Source organism: Ischnura elegans, chromosome 11 (genome assembly GCF_921293095.1).
Source record: "Ischnura elegans chromosome 11, ioIscEleg1.1, whole genome shotgun sequence".
Taxonomy (NCBI): domain Eukaryota; kingdom Metazoa; phylum Arthropoda; class Insecta; order Odonata; family Coenagrionidae; genus Ischnura; species Ischnura elegans.
In genome coordinates this window covers 71,964,779-71,984,720 of record NC_060256.1, presented here as the reverse complement: position 1 = coordinate 71,984,720, position 19,942 = coordinate 71,964,779, and the positions used below count along the sequence as shown (strand labels likewise).

Here is a 19,942-nt window from a genome sequence, read left to right as displayed (position 1 = left end):
AGACCCTCCTTAGTACAGTTAAAATATTTTGCCATGTCTACATTCGGTTAATATTTTATTCAAAATACTATATTGCAACATAAAAAACCAAAAAACAAACACCATCAAAACTGTTGTCGGAACTGGCCACAAAAATATAACCATAGAAGCATCTAAGGTAGAGGCACCATTCCCTATCAGCAAAATGTTAAACATCATAACTTTCTGAAAATGGGAACCACATCAACAACTATGCTTCATTTGAAAACAAGTTTCATTCTAAATATTTTTATTAACTCATTTTATTCTTGAATAGATTAAATTAATGAAATTCCATCATGTTTGTAAAATAATTCAAAACTTCTGCACAAAAAATTATTTTTTGCACATTTTTCACAAAAAGTGTGAATTCTGAATATTAAAATGACCATAAACACATTAAATATATCTTTAGAAATGCCAATTTTTAGTATCATGCACTTCAATGCCTATGAATTGAAGTTTGACTTTAAAAAGCCACGTGAAATGATGAAAATTGTAACAAAATAAAATTTAAAAATACCACCGGCTGGTACCATAAGGTAATGCTAGGTATAAACAGGATAAGAAGAAAGAAACTGACAATGTATCACAGTTCAGAGCAGGTACTTAACATGAACAATCAAGAGCACTTACACTATCCTAATCATAATTTTATCCAATTATAAGCATTAAATGGGCTTTAAGAATGGAAATGGTTAACACACAAAATTGTGAGGGACTACACACAAATTTTAAGGTTTTCCCTAGGAGTTTCCATACTGTAGTTGTCATGGTAAATACATCAAGCGATAGTCCTTTTTAAGGCTGATAATCCTCGAGGATGGTATAAAATTTGTAAAGAGTGGAAGACCATCAGCTAAGGATACAGATAATCTAATCAATCTAACCTTGTCAGATTATGGCAACACTACTCTGAGAGAATCTTTTAATTAATAAAATATTAAAGACTAAAATGCACTTACTTTTTAAGAATTGGTACACCATCTTGACCTCCCTTGAACTCAGCACGATTGCAGAGGGTAGCAATGCGAGCCAATGCCTTGAAACCTGGGCTTGTCCTGTCGTATTGTACTCCTACAATGTTAATTTAAAGGGAAAATGTAGTTAACAATGATAATAAAAGGCAATTTTCTTTCAGTACAAACATCAATTTGCCAAAAAATAGGTTACACCCAAATCAATTCTTGCTACTCACTCAATTTACACAATGTTCATGGGGACTAATAGCTAAAGTTACAAAAGACCAACAAGTATTTTATTTTTTTCCAGGTAGATTAAGGAAGTCTCCCATAGTCTTCCAAAATGATAAGCATTTTATCACAGTCAGGATGTTTCAACTCTGGTTGCTATAACCAGAGTTGATTGTCAGCTTTAAGTTTCCCTAACTTTCCACATATGAGTAAGTAACTACAGCACACTCCCAATTATCCGGGCTTATAATGGGGAGAGATGACACGAATAATTGGAAAACACCTATAATCCTAACTTTCACTTTAACACATTCAGCGCTGAACGGTCGGACCTTTCTCCACCTCCGTACGTGACTAATATCCACTTCCGAGTCTTCCGATCATAAGCATGTCCTTCAGCAAGCTTCCCTCTTTTGCCCCGTGCACGCCGTTTGTAAATAGCAGTATTTGAATGGAAGTTATGGCGAGAAAACCTCCATTTTTCTTTCTTAATTTATCGGCCGATTCTGACGATGCTCATGAAAATAGGGCCCGCATTGAATGTGCTAATGTCTTGAATGTTCATAATTCCTCCAATGAATGGAACTAGTGCACAATTGCGCCATCGTGCAGTAGCAGTTCTAGGCTGTCCACGCCGGTGAGTGCATGAGTGTGACTCATGCAATCTCTACTTCCTCCATTTCTGCCTCCACTTCACCTGCTGCCTTCACTTCTACAAATATCTTCCTCTCCAGTTTGACCTTTACTGGTCACGGTGTAAACATGCCCGAGTTAGACGAAATGTCCGGTTCCCTTACGCTCTATTCAACCGTATGCGAGACCACAGCAATAATTCCGCATTTGCAATATAAAGCATACATTTAAAGATCGTGGATAACATTTGTCTTAACTTAAGATTAGTTAACAGTAGAATAATCTTTTAAAATTGATTTAATTTTTTCTTGCCTTTTTTTCAAAACCAGAGCAGACATCCAAATAACCTTGAAACATTCCTTGTCAGCAAGTAAATAAAAACATTCTGTTTTATGAAGGGGATTCTAATGGAATAAATAAGCCCAACGTAGCCTAGCATTAAAATGCAGTAATTCTGGTGATTTTGCACCTGATTTTTTATAGAGATCGTGGAAAACATTGAACGAGAGTGAAAATCATGCAGAGACAATGGATATTCCACAGCCAAATAATCAGGAGTCTGCTGTAATTCAAAATTGTACCATCACCGATGACTGTTAACCAGAGAAAAATGAAATTTCAGAAAGATCAAATCGAAGATTTGACCTTTCTGAAAGTTAGGAAAAAAAGAAGGCTGCAAACAAAATAACATAACATGCTGAACCTGCATTCCAAACCAACAGAAAATTCTTTTCTGGCTTTCTTAACTTTCAGACTACAGATTTCGCTCTCTGACTTCCCAATTTCCCCCAACTTCAAAGATGTGAACCACTTGTATATACCTTAACATGCTCATTCTACTAGTCTGCATGTCTGAAGTCTGAAAAAGAAAACGAGAGCTTACCAGACTGATCCTCAGTGGTATCAGCTTCAATGATCTGATTGTCAAACCACATGTGAGCCACTGTCATCCTGTTTTGGGTAAGGGTGCCAGTTTTATCAGAGCAGATGGTGGAGGTGGATCCCAAGGTTTCTACAGCTTCCAAATTCTTCACAAGGCAGTTCTTGGAAGCCATTCGTTTGGCAGTTAGAGTCAAACACACCTACAAATGATAGATAAAAAACATAGAAAATTAAGTTAATCCACAAAGCTTCACCAACACTTGATATTGTTTTTAATAGTTTGCCAATAGCATTAATACATTTTAAGACAATAAGATATTTTTTGCAAGCAAGATCATTTAAACCCAGCGCTTCTACAAATATTATGTACAGTTGCTGAATTATGTTGAGGTCCATTGCATGTTTCTGGAAATTATATATTGTTGGCATATTCACCAGCTCACTGAATCAATTAAGAAACTGTGTCATTTCTGGGAGAAACTTTCAGCTGTGAGAACTCACTACTTTAAACAACATACTCTTAGTTGAATGAAGCATCAAATATCTGTTATGTATCTGATGATTGAGTTGCAGTTTGTTTCAAATCCTCCTAATGAGACCGGGAAAATATACACACGGGAACAAGCAGGTATGTGAAATTTATTTCAATTGTGCCTCATTTTTAAACCGTAAACAATTCAATTATTCTCACAGAACTCTACAGAGACAGCAACACCAGGGACAATAGGAAATCCCATAGTGACTATGGGTGAGGGCACTTGCAAACTTAAATCCCTTTGCACATCAATCAGGACTTGGCCAATCAGCCCTTCTTCACAGGAATTCTTTTAGTGAAAATGAGTTCATTATAACATTTGTTGACCCAACCCTTAAGTGTACAAGATGTAACCTTGAAACGTCACATGTAGAAGAAATCTACGAATGAAGGAAGTTACATTCCATTTCTTAAATTACAATTAAAAAATTACTCATAAAAGCTCAAGTCAGATAGAACCAGAGGTTTCTGTGGTTTAACCATGACCTATAACGTACACTGTGATTTCTCTCCAATTTCTCCAGCCTAACTCTAAGTTCACTGATCACTTTTTACATGCCTGCCTTTCTGAAATGGCATGAGAAATAATCTGAAATTTACATTTCTGTCATAGGGCTATATGTCATAGAAATAATAATCATATCGGCTTGTGGCGATTCTAAAACTAAGAAATTTTACTCTTTCTTAATGCAATCCAGCCTCCAAATTTTACCTTCATATATTTTAGTGACTTCACGCCTTTCCGCAGATAGTGGCAGTGATACTCATGCTAGCTTCTTCCCCTAACTCTTTATCCCAACACTATGCAGTCACAAATAAATTTCACACAATATGGACACAACTTTAGGCCTATAGGAGTTTAAAAATAGTAAAAAACCAAAATCAATTTGATAACTTACCGTGACAGTAGCCAGCAATCCTTCTGGCACATTGGCTACAATGATACCAATGAGGAAAATGACAGCATCCAGCCAGTGATAACCAAGAATGAAAGCAATTACGAAGAAGGTTACACCTAAGAACACAGCTACTCCAGTGATCAAGTGAATGAAATGGTGGATTTCCTTAGCAATGGGGGTCTCGCCAGTATCAAGGCCTGAAGCCAAACCAGCAATTCGTCCCATGACAGTATTGTCACCACAGCTTATCACAATGCCCTTAGCAGTGCCTGGGGAATAAATAAAATTCTCCTATCAAGACATGATTAAATAAATATGGTAACACAACTATGAAACATAACACACCTTAACAACAGGTGAAAGATAACGCAGTAGTAATGAAAATTTTTAAAATACCATGTTAAGTAAATTCAGCATATTTGATTAGTGTAGGTGGCCTAATTTGTCCCCTGATGCTGGGGAAAGAAATCCAATGATACAGAATGACAGAATTCTTACAAGCATTGACAAAGCATAATTTCTCTGCTTTAAAAGAATAACCACTTGCACAAATGAGAAATAGACTACACTTTAACTCTAAATCACTATGTAGTTACAAGAAAAAAGGGGATAGGACCATCAATAAGACACACAGATGTAGGCAGATGAGACAACAGTTAAAAACTGAGGTTTTCATTCCAGCACAGAAGATTGCAAAACAAAAAAAAGCCTTTATTAACATCAGGCGATTTTATCTCTCATTAATTACATACATCCTTAAATCACACTGGAAGTGCACACTAAAATAAAACCCTCTCTTGGATGGCTCATCGATAAACATATGAAGGACAAGTATACATAGAAGTTTAATGAGGCTACTTTTTACAAGAACCATTCTCTTCTCCTTCAAAACCTCTTAGGCAATTCAATAAAAAGTTCCAAAAGCATACAAAGAAATCAATACGTAATTGTACTAATATAAGAAAGTACTTTTCCTTAGGATTATAACAGTGGGACCATTAACTATATGCATTAATTAGAGGACAATGTTTTTTGTAAAATAAATGAAAAAACTAGAGCATATATGGAAACCAAATTTTTAGCCCTACTTCTTGAATTGCAAAAGAAAATTTGACAATAGATTGTACTAGAGAAAACAGAGATAAAAATTTTACTTTTTACCCATAGTTATTTTTAAAACATTCTTATATAGAGGGGCTGATAAATGATAAGTACTACGTTTGTCTTCAATGATGCATGGTTAAATATGGCAATGAATATTATTTTTACATTTCGGGGTTATAACAGCTATTATTTTATTTCTCACTATCGTAGCCCTCGCAGAGTACAGCAAGCTTCGGTGATAATATAAATACGTACCTTCCACAGCATTAGTGGAGAAGAAAGCCAAATTTTTGGTTTCAAGTGGATTTTCATTGGTGAATTCAGGGCCACGGCTTTGAGGTTCAGATTCACCAGTGAGGGAAGAGTTATCCACCTTAAAGCCTCGAGATTCGATGATACGGATGTCTGCTGGAATACGATCTCCAAACTTAACCTCAACAACATCACCTATAACAATGTCTTCAGCTCTTAAGGTCAACTTTTCACCATCACGAAGCACTGTAGCAAACTGAGTAATGGAGAAGTGAAGGAAAGGATATTACAATGTGTAGAGATGAAGAAGATAATATTATAATAAGAGCTCCAGCAAAATTTTTACAGTGAGCCATTAAGATATTAAACTGCTAAGCATTACGGACAATATTCAATGAATAAAATTTAATAAACAAATTTTTCAGTTTAGTTTGTTTTGAATATAATTACGTAATCCAATTACAAATAATTATTTACATCCTCAAGAATTAATTAGCATTCAAATTTAATTAATATTTTCGATAATATTTGTAAATAAGAATAATTTCAGTTTTCAGCAACATTTCATGAATGTTTATTGTATGAACATAATTTATGTTGAGCCCACGATACTACAAAATACAAGCTACTTCTCAAACACCCAATGAAAAAAAAGATTATTTTCAATTTAACAACACAACTAAGGGTTTATCAAGTATAAAGAGGGTTTACGAGTCATTTATCTTAAAATTTTACCGGCCACAAAGACATGAGGGTTAATTGAATTGGACTGATATTTAACGGCTACAGCATGCCCAAAACATGTCAGAAAATTACTTTGAAAGGCTTTTGAAAATAGTGGGCGGAGTAAAGGTAGTATGGAAGGGCAAATATCAGAAAGTACATGGAAAAATTACCACATATATTTGAAAAGGTTTGGCAACCACAAGGGGTTCATGATAAATACCTAATTGTCAAAACGAGAGGAGGGTCAATACCTGTTAAAATAATTATTTTAGAAACAAGAGAATTACAACAATCCACTTCTACTGATTATTACCACCACAATGGATGAATGGCTAACAATTTGAATAACAATAATATAGCTACTTATTAGATACACTGACATTCCGAGCACGACACAATGATTTAAATATAGTAAATTATGCACCAAAGTTACTGTATGTTCAAAAGCTAAAATTCAAAAAAGCTAAGTTTAATTGAATAGATAAAATATCTTATTGCTTACATGAATTTTAATTAACAAAACAACATTAGAATAAATTATAATGGAACATTATTCCATGAATAAATATCAATAATATTTAGAGGTTTTTGTAGGCAATTTAAAAATAACTAGAATATGAATTATTAATTAAGAACAGGGATGTTTTCTGACACAGCAAGGTATTTCAATTTCATTACAACAACATCTTTTTAGACTTCAACATCACAACACAGAGAGACATCAAGAAAAATTGCACCACAGATTAAAAATTTCTACACATGTGAAATGATCTAGACTAACACAGCTATTACACTGTACTTCCAACTATGACGTCCAAACTATAGGCATTATGTACTTAACACCAACTGTGTCAGGCATTTAAATAGGGCTTTATCAACTATTGAAGCAAATATAGCATGTTTCCTTATTAGCGGTGTAGTTGCTAGGTATATACATCAAGTTACACTTTTACACTTATCTAACTAAAACTAATTAATTAAAATAAGTCTACACCAACACAATCATTCAACACCACGTACCTGGGGAACCATGTTTTTGAAAGACTCCATGATTTTAGAACTCTTGCTTTCTTGATAATACGAAAAGCACCCAGTGATGATAACCACAGCAGCCAGTACAACACCCAGGTATAACTGAAAGTTGGATTTGCAAATTGAAAGGCACACTGTTCTACAGGTGAACATTTAAAGGGGTACAGACCTCTCACATAACCATTGGCAAGACGACTTGTCGACGTACGAGACTTGTTAGGTGGTTAGTTTAAAGGATGTACTCAACATAGGCGGGACTCTGAAATCCTATTGCACATCTATGCATTGCCATTCACTTTAGAGGGAGTGTATCGAGATGGGTGTTCTCTTTGTACAGCCGAAAAGCATGGGTAGAGGATTTTATAGAAGGTGAAATGAAGGATATTGTTGCATTTACGTGACAGAAGGGTGTTAGGTATTTTACAAGAGCCAGTAACCCACCTACATGGGATCAGTCAGCGATGCTCTCATTCTCAGCCTTTTGAGTAAACATCTATGTCAGGAGGTCATACATTCAGATGGGTAGCCATCAATCTAATCCATCAAAGGATAGGATGCAACACAACTGAGCCAAAAAGTAAAATAAAATTGAAAATAAAAACATTTAAAACGGTGCAGCCAGACTAGGTTGCGCAGTGTCAGCCACATTTAATTCACGTCAAACATTTCTGCTTTTTTTACCTTTTCTACCAGGGGCCCTGTAGCTTCAAAGAGAGAAATAACAGACAATACATAAGAAGACAGCTTCCCTAACTACTTTTTCTGATAGAGCGCAATTCTGTACTTAGGTACCATCCATCTTACCTGGGGTACCATACTCTTAAAGGATTCCATGATTGCAGAAGATTTTGCCTCTTGGTAATACGAGAAGCACCCAGTGATGATCACTACGGCTGACAATACTACACCCAAATACAACTAGAAGAGTTAGCAAGAGTGTTGGATTAGTAACCTAACAGGGAGTCAATGCTTAAGCTTCTCATCTCTCTTTAATGACATCCTCTGGAACAAGCTCCTGCTTTTCAAGATATTGGTAAAGAGGACTTCAACAAGTTATCAAGGAAGCTTTTGCATTTTTTGACATCACATATTTTGAAAGTCATACAGATACAAGATGAAACATAATCACGCTTGAGAGGCAATGGAAGAGTTCAAGGGAATTAAAATAAGGTATGGAAGTATTAAATATGAGAAGTGGGATATGCTCAACAAAAAGAGTATAAGGGCATTAAAAAAATGAATGAATGATCAAGGTCTGCCACATTGAGGTAAAGTTGCTTCAGGTTAATTCAATAGATATTTATATACCCTGATCAGTAAAAATGACTTTTTTGTTGCTCTGGGAAACTTAGGTAAATAAAATTAGCATTTAATAACACTTCCGGCAACTCAGACAGAAAGGAATAAACACTTCCACATAAGTTGATTCCATTTTTATGTCAAAAGAAGTAAATATTTTGCACAGAAAATTCTGAGCAATGTAAAGTGACAAATTTTTTTAAACAAAATGAGACCTCAATTCTTTGCTAAGATCAGTCTATTCAGAAAAAATGCTCTTTACTTACATTATCATCAGCAGGCTCTTCAACTGTGCTCGCCTGAATGGAATAGGCAATGAAGCAGAGGATTGCACCAATCCATAAAAGTAAGGCAAAGCCTCCAAAGAGGTTCTTGCAGAATTTGACCCATTCTGGGGTTTGTTTAGGAGGTGTGAGGGCGTTTGGGCCATCTCGTTCCAAGTTTTCCTTGGCCTTGGCATGTGAAAGACCCTGAAATAGAATTTTAATAGAAGTTGCAACATTAAAACAAAAAAATAGGACATTTTTAACACAATCAAATTGTACTGCATCAAATCTTCATAAGATCAAATCATAAGAACAGAGTGATAGTAAATATTTTGGATTAGTTAAATAACACATTGCAGTATTTCCACAAGATTTATTAGATTAATATGTGTTCGACCAGTGGAAATGTTGCAATATCTCATTTAATTAATATTAAGAACTTCCTAAAAATGGTGGCGCATATCATACAAGAAATACTGAGGAGATTACCTAAAACAGTAACTTCAATTCCAAAACCAGCCAATTTGAAAATTATACGATCATTTATGAACTTACAGGAAACATTTTTATCCACACCGATTGGATAAAACCTGTGATACATGTGATATGAATTGACAATCATGCATTATAATACCATACAAAAAAATGGGCTAGAGTTGAAGGAGAAGGTAGAAAAATTTGTGATAGGTTGAATACGTACACCTTCTAATTCAAGGGTAGAGCACAAACATTCAGTTTGCCTTAAGCATTTTTAATGAACATGGATTAAATTACTGATTGCATCTACGTTGAAAACAAATCCCTTTGACTTATGTATTAAATTTTAATAATGTTGGAGTCAATCCTAATATGTAATAAGGTTTTAATGCATCCCTAAAAGAAAACTGCAAATATTTTTCGAATAATGCAAAAATAAGTTCAGATAGCTCAGAACCATTTACCACTGAAATTGGAAAATATAAATCCTTGTACTATTTGGTTTACTATTACAACCAAGAGCTCTATTTCTATCTTAAATTAAAATATCACGATGACATTGAAGTATATATTCTCCCACTCAAAAGCTATTCCACATTCGTGCAAATATTAGTCAAACATTCAATTCTTAGTCCCAGCTGGTTATGAAATTTGGCAGAGAGAACTTTTAATATTCTCTGCTGAAAAATGTCATTTATTAAAAAATAATTATTAAGTTATCAACTGTTAAATACACTGAGGGAAAAAGAAAACTTCCATAACATGAACTAACATAGTAATAATAGGCATATAAATACTTATTTTACCCCCATGAATCATCATTACATAATATGTATAGAAGTACAGGCTAACAGGCTTTGGTCTTATTTTAACTATTTCAATACTTGCTAAAAACTGTTCTCCTATACAGCTTTTCATTAAAGTATTTATGTAGCTAAACGTTACTTCAGAACACTATAGCAGCATAATAAACCCTGTCATTGTCATAACATTTTGTCATTCACATAAGCACAATATGTTCTAAATACACCACCATGCAATGATCACGCAGATGAATGCAAACATATACTTCATGTAATTTCATAAGTAGCAGTAAAAGTTTGATGGCACTGGTACAAGACAAAATTGATGCATTGATCGAGTAATTTCAAAAACTTTAACATTTCTCAATAACCGAGGCTACATAAAAGAGGTTTGTCACAAATAATTTAATAAATGGTCCTGCAAGTGTCACCTTTCAAATTTTGGTGCCTCTAATAAAATTAATCAAGGTTTCAATTCAGGTTCCATGAAGCTTTGCAGCAAAAAAAGAACATTCTCCATTCTACAATTAAGATAAAGATTGGCTAAAAATCTTCGCATTTGAATCACTAACATCTAAAAGATTTGAATACATTTCTAGAACACTGGTTAACTGAGTATAAAGGGTATAACAGTTTTTAAGTTTAAGGTAGAGCTTATAAAAATGTTTAAGGCCATGTTTAATATTTTTATACGAAGGACATATGCCTAAATAACTACCCTAAATTATTTGAGTCCCATACAATACAGCTGATTCAGCAATTTACTAATTATATGAGGCAGTACTTCTGGATCGAAATCAGTGTGATTAGCACCATTTCATGTGGTTTTACTGTATTGTTGGATTTATATGGATTGATAAATGGCCATATTATTTCTACCCCTCTATGTTACAACTTATATCAAAAGATCATACGGCAGTTGTTTCAAGAATATTAAATATGATTGAATGAGAAACTCTAACTCCTGATAACAACTTCGTAATCCCCCTGAGAACTCCTAATTAGTATCAAACGCAGAAACATCTAAATTACAATAAAAGAGAGCTTCGCTAATATAATAGTCATAAATTTGGCAGGCCAGAATGCTGCTTTTATTTCACAAAATAGTGAAAAGCTAAAAAAATTAAGAGTTCCTTGAACTTTTGCTTTGTCCAATGTTGTGCAAATCAAGAAAGACAATATATGACCCTATTTCTTTCACTCACTTTAGCCCTGTTCAAGATCTGCAGCTAGCCATTAAATCCCTTCAGACTTTGTAACCCTCCACCAAACATTAGCATACAACAGCTACTATTTAATATTTGTTATGCTGTTCCACTTCAAGCATCGATAAGGAAAGCTGCCGAAGTTACCACAGCTTTATTGGAAACCAAAATTTTTTACATTAGACCTCCTGTCCTACTAAATTCTTACTTTCAATATGCAGAACCAACTGTCATGTTACGTCCCTAAGTGAAACTGAGTGAAACTGGCTTCAATAATTGAAGTTAAATGTGATATGCCCATAAAATGACAAGATATCTTTTAGCAATGCCCACTAAATATGCATTTCATCAAATTTTCAAGCGAAATAAAGAAATTCCTCATTTATGGCCGCATTTCCCTTTCTATCAAATTAAACACCAAAAAGTAATCAATTATGCAGCAATTAGATAGCAATAAATAAATATTGGTCGAGTTACATGTGCATTGCATACATCTCCAAGTAATTAAAAATATCCCAGAAGAGATAAATCTATATGGATTCTTTTTCTTAAATATAAATGATAGCATTCCATTTAAGTAAGAAGATTCCTAGAATATTTTTGACCACATCAAAAAAGGGGGACTGCCCACATTCAATGGCTGACCTCAATAAAAAATTCCTAGGTACAATGGAAAGTGTATTCCCTTACATCTCTCATAAATATCGGTAACATAATATGCCAGCAACTTATTTAAAAAATCACCTACTGCATCTCTGGATTGCTAGATTTTAAGATGAGTCTGAATTATTCTTTTGCCACCTTACATATCTGTTGTTTCGGGAAGTCTTGACAAAAGAACTTTATCCTAGAAACTGAGGATTGGCTTGGTGTGGCTAGTCTTTCATACCCTCTCATATTCTAGCATTATAGTTTGGCTTAAAGGAAGTCATCCGAAAGTTCACCAAACATTGTCATTACAGACAAAGCAACATATGAGAGAACAAAAAAACCATACCATTTCAATCAAAGCTAGTCAAACACTAACAGCTGACAATGCTAGGGCTAATAATATTATAAATAACTAGATATAGATAATATAAAAACTTACAGTATCAGGGTTTGATTGTAGGCGTTGATATAGTTCTTCGATTGATATTTTATGATGGTCGATATCTAACTCCTGTTTCAAATCATCGAGGTCATCAGCTTTTTCTGATTTGGTCTTCTTAGGGTGTTTCCTCCTCGACTGTAATCAAAATATGAAAGAACACGTAAGTAAACAAGATAACACATATTTTGTTTAAAATATACTAACCATGCATTAGATTTTGTATTTTACAAAAGGAGCTTAATAAATTTGTCTTTTTTTTTTAAATGTGAACCGCATTTAGAATCACGAATGCTTACATAATATCAAGGGTAAGATTATATTTTAGCATATAAACCAAATTAATTTAGGTCTGCTTCCTTAAACACATCACTAAAGGATGACAGGTCAGCCATTAGCACCTCAAAGAAAATAATGCAGTTTAAAAATCATAGCCATTAAAAATTAGAATAAAAAAGCAAATATTAAATGAAAAGTACATTTTTCCTCAAAAATGAGGCCACCAGACTTGGTGATTTAAATCAAGAGAGGTGATTTAAATCAAGACACTCTACAATAGAATTTCAATGGTGAACAAGAATATCAGCAATGATATCCATATCATTATCAAAATAAACACAATGAGGTTTACAAAAAACAAGTAGAAATACTTCAGTAAAGAACATCAACCATGATTACCAATATCTAGAGAACTTCATGATACACCAGGATTCCACCATGCTAACACCATGCAAGAAAAAGCCCCATGTGAAAGTAAAATGGTGATAAATATTTCATATGCTTAATACTAAAATTACTGAGGATATATTTTACTGCAACGATAAAGTTAGAAAAACACTTCCCACAACAGAAGGCATTCTCATTCTCACCGCAGTAGGGAATTGTTATAGCGCATTCTCACAACAGCAGGGAATGGAAATTACAGGCTTAAAAACAGTTTTCACAGACATTGCTTTTAATTCATATTCCAATTCTATAAAGGAGAAGAGATAATAAAGCACTGCAATTCTGCTCAATACGTTTTGTATAATGCAAGACAGTAGTTTTGCTGCAGTGCAGCATCTTTTTTCCTGAAGGTACAATGTGATATCAGAGTAATATTATCTCTTCTTCAATAAGGTATACTTAAGCGAAAACGTTAAAACATAGAAGAAGGAAAATAGCATCAATACATAGGCATAGTGGACATTGTAGTAACAAAAATATCCTCTTATGATAAGAAATTATTACCTGTGATGACATTATAATTTATTCACCACATTTCATGCATTACGCCGTTAAAAGAGATAAAATTCGTCAATCTCATGCATAGAATAGGCGAAATTGCAAGAAAATAAAGAGCTAAAGCGACACCTTAGTTTTGTAATCCTAGAAATATTTCCAAACAAATCTCTCATACTGATTACGAAAGACAATAAAGTTAACTACAAAAAAATGATCCATGATGAAAAATTAACCATGGTACCGTTGTAAATTTGATACTGGCAAGAAGAGCCTGGTTACTCACACGCGTGCCTCAATTCAGGCATATTCCAATGGTCATCAACGCGTTACGTCGTACGAACGCAGACACTAATACCGTAATCGCAAGACGTCAAGGTTTTGTGCACAGAAGGATAAACTCCTGGATGAATAAATCAATAGACTGTAAAACACCCCGTAAGCTTTCACACATAAAATAGAACATCCCAGAGACGGCTGGGCGTAACGATTGCTCGACAATAGCTAGGCCGTGCACCGAGCATAGCAAATCACAAATGAGAATGAGTTTACTAGACATTACACCGGGTTATGTTCGACCCATAACTAAGAAAACAATGGGTGTGAATAATTAATTACACAATCTCTACAACGTCAAAATAGAACAGCAATAACGAACACGAAGAAAGCAAGACATGAATGCAAGGGCCAACAAACTTATAACATTCGTAGGCAGGTGGGCTGGGTTTCATGAGGTTTCTCGAGGTTTTCAGCTGCACGGTTTTCAGTCTTCGTACGCTAACGATTCCAAGTTAACTTCCAATGACAATAATAACGCATCTAGACTATCAACACGCGCCTAACTAAATACATCCAGAGAGTAGATACTTGTTTACGAATACAAAAATATTTTTACCCCTCAGGATGAAACTTGGGCAGTGTCACAATTTTCTCAAAAGATAATAACTGAGGCAATGTGAAATGACACAAAAATTAAATAAGAGACATAGTAATTTATAGACCTTAAGACGAGCTAAGAAGTAATAAATGTTGACTCACTCCCCATTCCAGGCGTGGCAAATGTTGCAGTTTCGTTAAGACAAAATTCAACGCTGTAAGTCATGGTAGAAGATGATATTTACATTGAACAATTGAGTTATCTCTTTAATGCCTAGACGTAAGTAGGCCATAAAGGCCTGATTACACGGTACATTAACTCGAACGAGTTAATGCCAAAATGCGTGAACGATTGTGGTGGACCGGAACATTTACAATTCCATGAACCAAATTAGAATAGGTTCTATTTTCTGCACATGCATTCGCACAAGTTGGGTGGACACAGTACATTTTTGCGTTCATACACCCAGGCATTTACTCGCACGGGTTCGCTAGTACCGCGTAACCAGGCCTTGAGACGGGTTATGATAGGCATCAATTTCTAGTTCAAGCACGATAGCTTAGGGGATCCACGCTTGTTCATGTTAAGGTCAAACCAGACAATGACACGTACCTCTGATACAACTGTGATACAAAATCGAAGGGACGGATGCTACAGACTAGACAACTTGACCGCAAATAAAACTACAGGTTGATGATCCGTTCGTAAAAAGAAGCAGAAGCTGGAGCTTGAATTGTTTTTCCTAATTGTATTAAACCCATCTTCCTAATGAAAGTTACTCTGCCCCTATATGAATCTACAAACTCATACGACCAACCCAAGGCTCTGCCTTGAATCTTGATGAAGCAGATGTAGGATTAACACTACCATGAATTCTCTGGTCGTTTGCGCAAGTGAGCTCCGGAAAATGTATGATGAAAGGTACAGCGAGGGCCTTAACATTGAATTATGATAAACAACACTATCCCGGAAATAATTATGTGAAGCATGAGTCAAATTACAATGAATGGAGCATGCAACACATTCTAATACCAACACAGACTCATGCGACAAATTAGTCTATATCTATATGGTTACCATTGGAAAATTATGAAATACTAATTAAAGATAATTTTACCAAAGATGAACAAAAGTGCAAAACAAAGGAAAATTATACCGAACATATTAAGTAAAACTGGCAGAACGAAACGAATTTTTTTATTGCGTGCAGCGTCAGTAAAAAGCAATGTTACACCAACGGTTAGATCATGCTATAATAAATATTACAAAGCATGAAAATATTTCCCAGAACCTGAAACACAAAATTTATCATGATATCGGAGAGGCTCAAGGTAGGCCACCGTATGGAATGAGAATTTAAAATGTAAAAACCCAGAAGGACAGCAGATAACGATGCAGTGCGAATCCATGAGGAAGAAGCTTCGTTATGATTATACCGCCACCATAGGTAGTACACATATTACTTTAAGAAGGAAGAAAAGAAGATATCCGAGAAATTTGTTAAACCCAAAGGACGCCTGAACCCATAAAGAGAGACTACCGGTACCTTCGGCATTCCATCAGCAGTCTTGTTGTCATCTCGTATGGAAGGGATCGTCGCAACGCGATATGAATCAGAACGTCCATGCTGAAAAACAATAGTTATGTAGCTAACCAGCAAAAAAAACAAATGCAGCTGAAATCTTGCGACAAAAGTACACAAATGAAATGGCTAGCTGCAGCCTTAAAATGGTAGAAATTAAATCACATTAAATTAGCATTCTCTAAAGCTAGAGTAGTACAAGTAACACAAGAAACATCAACGGCAGGTGCATTAGTCCTGCGCTAGAAATTTAAAGCGTCGTCCTTATTCAGCTAAAATAACGCCTCGGGATACTTGCAAACCTTGCAAGCAAGTCCGGAGCTAGAAGCAAAGCAACCGAATATATGCCTACTGAACCACGAATAGAACATTGAATTTTAGTTTTAACATAATATGCAAACACACTTGATGAACAGCAGCGAAAATTTTGCGAATATACTCAAGCAAGGCAGTACATGGTAGCCTACATAGTTACTTCTAGACGTATAAGGAAATATCGCAATTCACGCACACAAAATTGGATCAAATCGAAACAACATTAAGAATCGTAGATTCTACTTACTTCATTCGCTGGAAATATTATGGATAGCAAAGAAAACGCATCGTGAACAAGCACTCGATTACACTTGTGCCACACAAAATTTCTCGAAGCTATCCAGAATAACAAGCGAAGTAGCACACTTGACTGAGAAAATACGTTATTCCATTTTTTCTCAGCCAAACATTGCGACATAAAACCTCCACCAAATAAACACAATGCACACAAAACATCCGAGGATAATCCAGAGCTATAACGGACATTTACTCCCAATGATTTGTGTAACTAACCTCGTCAGGCATGGCGATAGAATTCCTTTCGTTTCAGTCTACGTATGTACAAGGCGTCGGAATCCGTGGGAGTCCGTATTTGATAAGTATTTCCACTGGGTTTTCTTGGGGGGGAAACGGGGAGGGCTCGACGAACAAGCTGTAGAGTTGTAGAACAGAAAACTTGTTGAAGGGGCGTGCCTCCGGTGCTGTGGTAACGGTGACTCTTGTGTCCAGGCCCTTTTTTCCTGTTTCACGTGTAAACTGATGGGGGCGAAGGGAGGGGAAGGACTACAGAGACTTTGGGGGAAAGGGATACTTTTTATCCCGAACTAGGCTTTTGCCCGGGCACCCCACAATCACCAAGCACGCACTGTTAGAGATGGCTGCCTCGACACTCGAAAGCCGGACACCAAAGAACTGCTAGGTTTATCCCACCGCTGGGCGGCGGGTCTGTAGGGGTGTGGAGAGGAGAGAGAAAGAGATGTGGAAAGGGGGGAAAGGACGTGCCGGGTAGATAGAGAGGTAAGGAAAGAACGAGTGAGAGAGAATAAGGCTGGGGAAGGAGAGGTGCCAGAGTAGCAAGAGGGGAGTGGAGTCCGCCGAAGAGGAGCAAGTAGGATGAGGAAAAAGAGGAAAGACAAGGCTGACAAGTGCGGAGAAGCAGCGGCAGGACGCGGGCGACCGCCTTTACAACAGCGCTTTCACGGACCGGGCGGGAAAACCAAACCTCGGCGGTTCAATGTGGAAATCCCTTCGGATCGAAGAAGTTTTAGTATCCTGTGTTGCCTCTATACCCGAGGGGTCACACTCCAGTGATGGAAGGATACTATAAGAGTTCGAGACGGCTGAACACTAAGGAGAACGCGGCCGCGGAACTTGCACCTATCGGGATTGTAGTAAAGGGAGGAAGTTAAGGTGAAGGAGGTCCGTCTGACGCGCACAGATCAACACTTTTTAAAAACCCGAAGGGTCTTGTAAGGACGAGGAGGGACCAAGCGAGTGCACGTCCCCAGAAACAACACCTCCCCTGGGCCACACGCACAAGACACAGTAAAATCACACTCGGGATGGTAACCACACTGCACACAACCTGTATCGCTGGTCCCCGACAACTGAGAACCGAACGAGGCTCGCACTCGCCTTGCGATAGAACTTTATTGAACCCCCTCACTCGCTGGACGGAAGAGGAGGGGTGAGAACGAGGGAGGTGGAAAGAGGGGAGGGAGAGAGGAAAAGAGAGAACGAAAGAGAAGGAGAAAGGGTGAGGAGGAATGAGGAGAGGGGAAGATGGGACCAAGCTCCCACCTCTTCCCGTCCACTCCCCTCACACGCCACTGCCTCCCCTTACCCCCCCTTGGTCGAGATATGGAGGGAGGGTTCCTTCTCTCTGACGTCATACTGCGTCACGAGTTGCGCCGCCCGCTTCGGCTCGCCTCGGACATCCTCGGCTCTCAGGCCCGAATCTACCCCGACACGCGACGTAGAAAAGTCCCAAACCTCACTCCTCTATCTCGCTCCTCCCGATAAAAGCGTAACCTCTCTCGCCTCACACAACCAACCGTCGATGTTTCCTTCCTAAATACGATCCCTGACGAATGGAAACTCCCCCCCCCCCACGCAATGTTGTCTCTCGCGGCTTGGCAAACTAAGCAGGTGCACAAGGGGAAACTTACTTCGACGCCCTACCCCCACCACTTGACCACCGACCGACAACCCACCTAGCGAGGTCCTCCATCCCTAAAAAAAGGGTACCTATAGTGACACAATAAGGCATGTCCACCCTCGAGGGAGGTAAGGCAGGAAAGAGGGGTCGGGGAATGGCAACAGACCGTGGAGAACAAAAACCCCGTCGCAAAACCACTTTAAAAGCGGTGGCGGCGAGGGGATTGTTTAGTACAGTCTGTATTTTTGGTAGGGTTTAAAAAAAACCTTCCACAGACCAAAACAACCAGGAGGCGGACCTCATCGTCATTGAAGGACGGGAGGGATAGGAAATAATAATTTGCCATGGAAGCGCTCGCACTGATTTACGGTTCCAAGTGTTGTAGGAAAAGCTAACAAAATTATAGAAGTGGTTTCAAACCCAAATACGTCTGCGTACCACAAAGCCAGAAATTAAATAATGCACAAGAACCCCGAACAAACCTCAGCTGTAATGTAACGCTACCTCCTCGGCGGCTTTAATAACACTAATTTCAAAGGTGGTTAAGTCAAGCTAATGTAGAAGGTAGAACACAAAGAATACGCTTAAACTCGTCATTAATCCTTCCCATTCAAAATGCTCAATATTTGAATCGTTTTGTCATGAGAACTTGAGCAAGTATCTCGCGGATCAACCACTGTCCGTGAACCACATGTAGAGAGCCACTGTCCTATACGCTACCGCATAATTCTGAACGAAACGAATAATATAAATTATGGAAGGGAAAAAATCATGTATTATAGAAAGGAAAAGGATTTTTCCAATTGAAATACATCATTACGAGTCCATTTTAAACATTATCGATGAACGTTTAGTCTCCGTGGAAAAAAGCATAAAGACGTGAAATTTTTTAACACTCAACGAACAAAGGAATAAATCAATCGTCAACTGATGTTTTTAGAACCACGGAACAATTAAGTACAGAAGATGACGAAGAAATGGAAACGCAAAATTTTTGGGCAATAATCCCGGTCTGAGGTGTCCAATTCAATTTTTAATTGTGCCAAGGAGCAGTGCCAAAGAGAAATCTGCACCCAATTCTTCTGAATATATGAGATAAGCTTCCACGAACTAGCATCCAGAAACAACCACTAGCTGAATGAATATCATTCTACAGACGCGAAGGTGATCGATGACACAGAGTTAAGCACCTTTCGCACACTCAGCGCAAAGGTCATTAATTTTCTCCTCTGTTTGAGCTGAACTTTCTCAGCTGACCTCGAAAAGTATTTTACGGAGTGCAAAATCTCCAACACGGCAGTGAAAGGCAAGGCGCTTGCTGACACAATTAAGGGGACCGTTTACGTGAACGTAAGCTGTACGTAATTTTTACGTG

General features: G+C 37.1%; 1 protein-coding gene across 12 annotated transcripts in view; it reads right to left on the bottom strand.

The window, feature by feature from the left end:
* Window positions 1–19,942, bottom strand: part of LOC124168491 (sodium/potassium-transporting ATPase subunit alpha) — a 357,715-nt gene that overhangs the window by 16,631 nt on the left and 321,142 nt on the right. For 5 of the 12 annotated variants that reach the window (XM_046546798.1, XM_046546797.1, XM_046546796.1 and 2 more), the window contains 8 exons: window positions 16,059–16,139; window positions 12,415–12,552; window positions 8,840–9,043; window positions 7,263–7,376; window positions 5,520–5,772; window positions 4,161–4,429; window positions 2,728–2,926; window positions 984–1,095 (listed from right to left, as the gene is read on the bottom strand). In XM_046546798.1, coding sequence (XP_046402754.1) covers window positions 984–1,095; window positions 2,728–2,926; window positions 4,161–4,429; window positions 5,520–5,772; window positions 7,263–7,376; window positions 8,840–9,043; window positions 12,415–12,552; window positions 16,059–16,139 — 1,370 coding nt within the window. Of the gene's footprint in view, window positions 1–983; window positions 1,096–2,727; window positions 2,927–4,160; window positions 4,430–5,519; window positions 5,773–7,262; window positions 7,377–8,078; window positions 8,193–8,839; window positions 9,044–12,414; window positions 12,553–16,058; window positions 16,140–16,922; window positions 18,036–19,942 lie in introns of those variants that run through there. The other 7 variants (XM_046546806.1, XM_046546804.1, XM_046546801.1 and 4 more) reach the window with 4 other exon arrangements.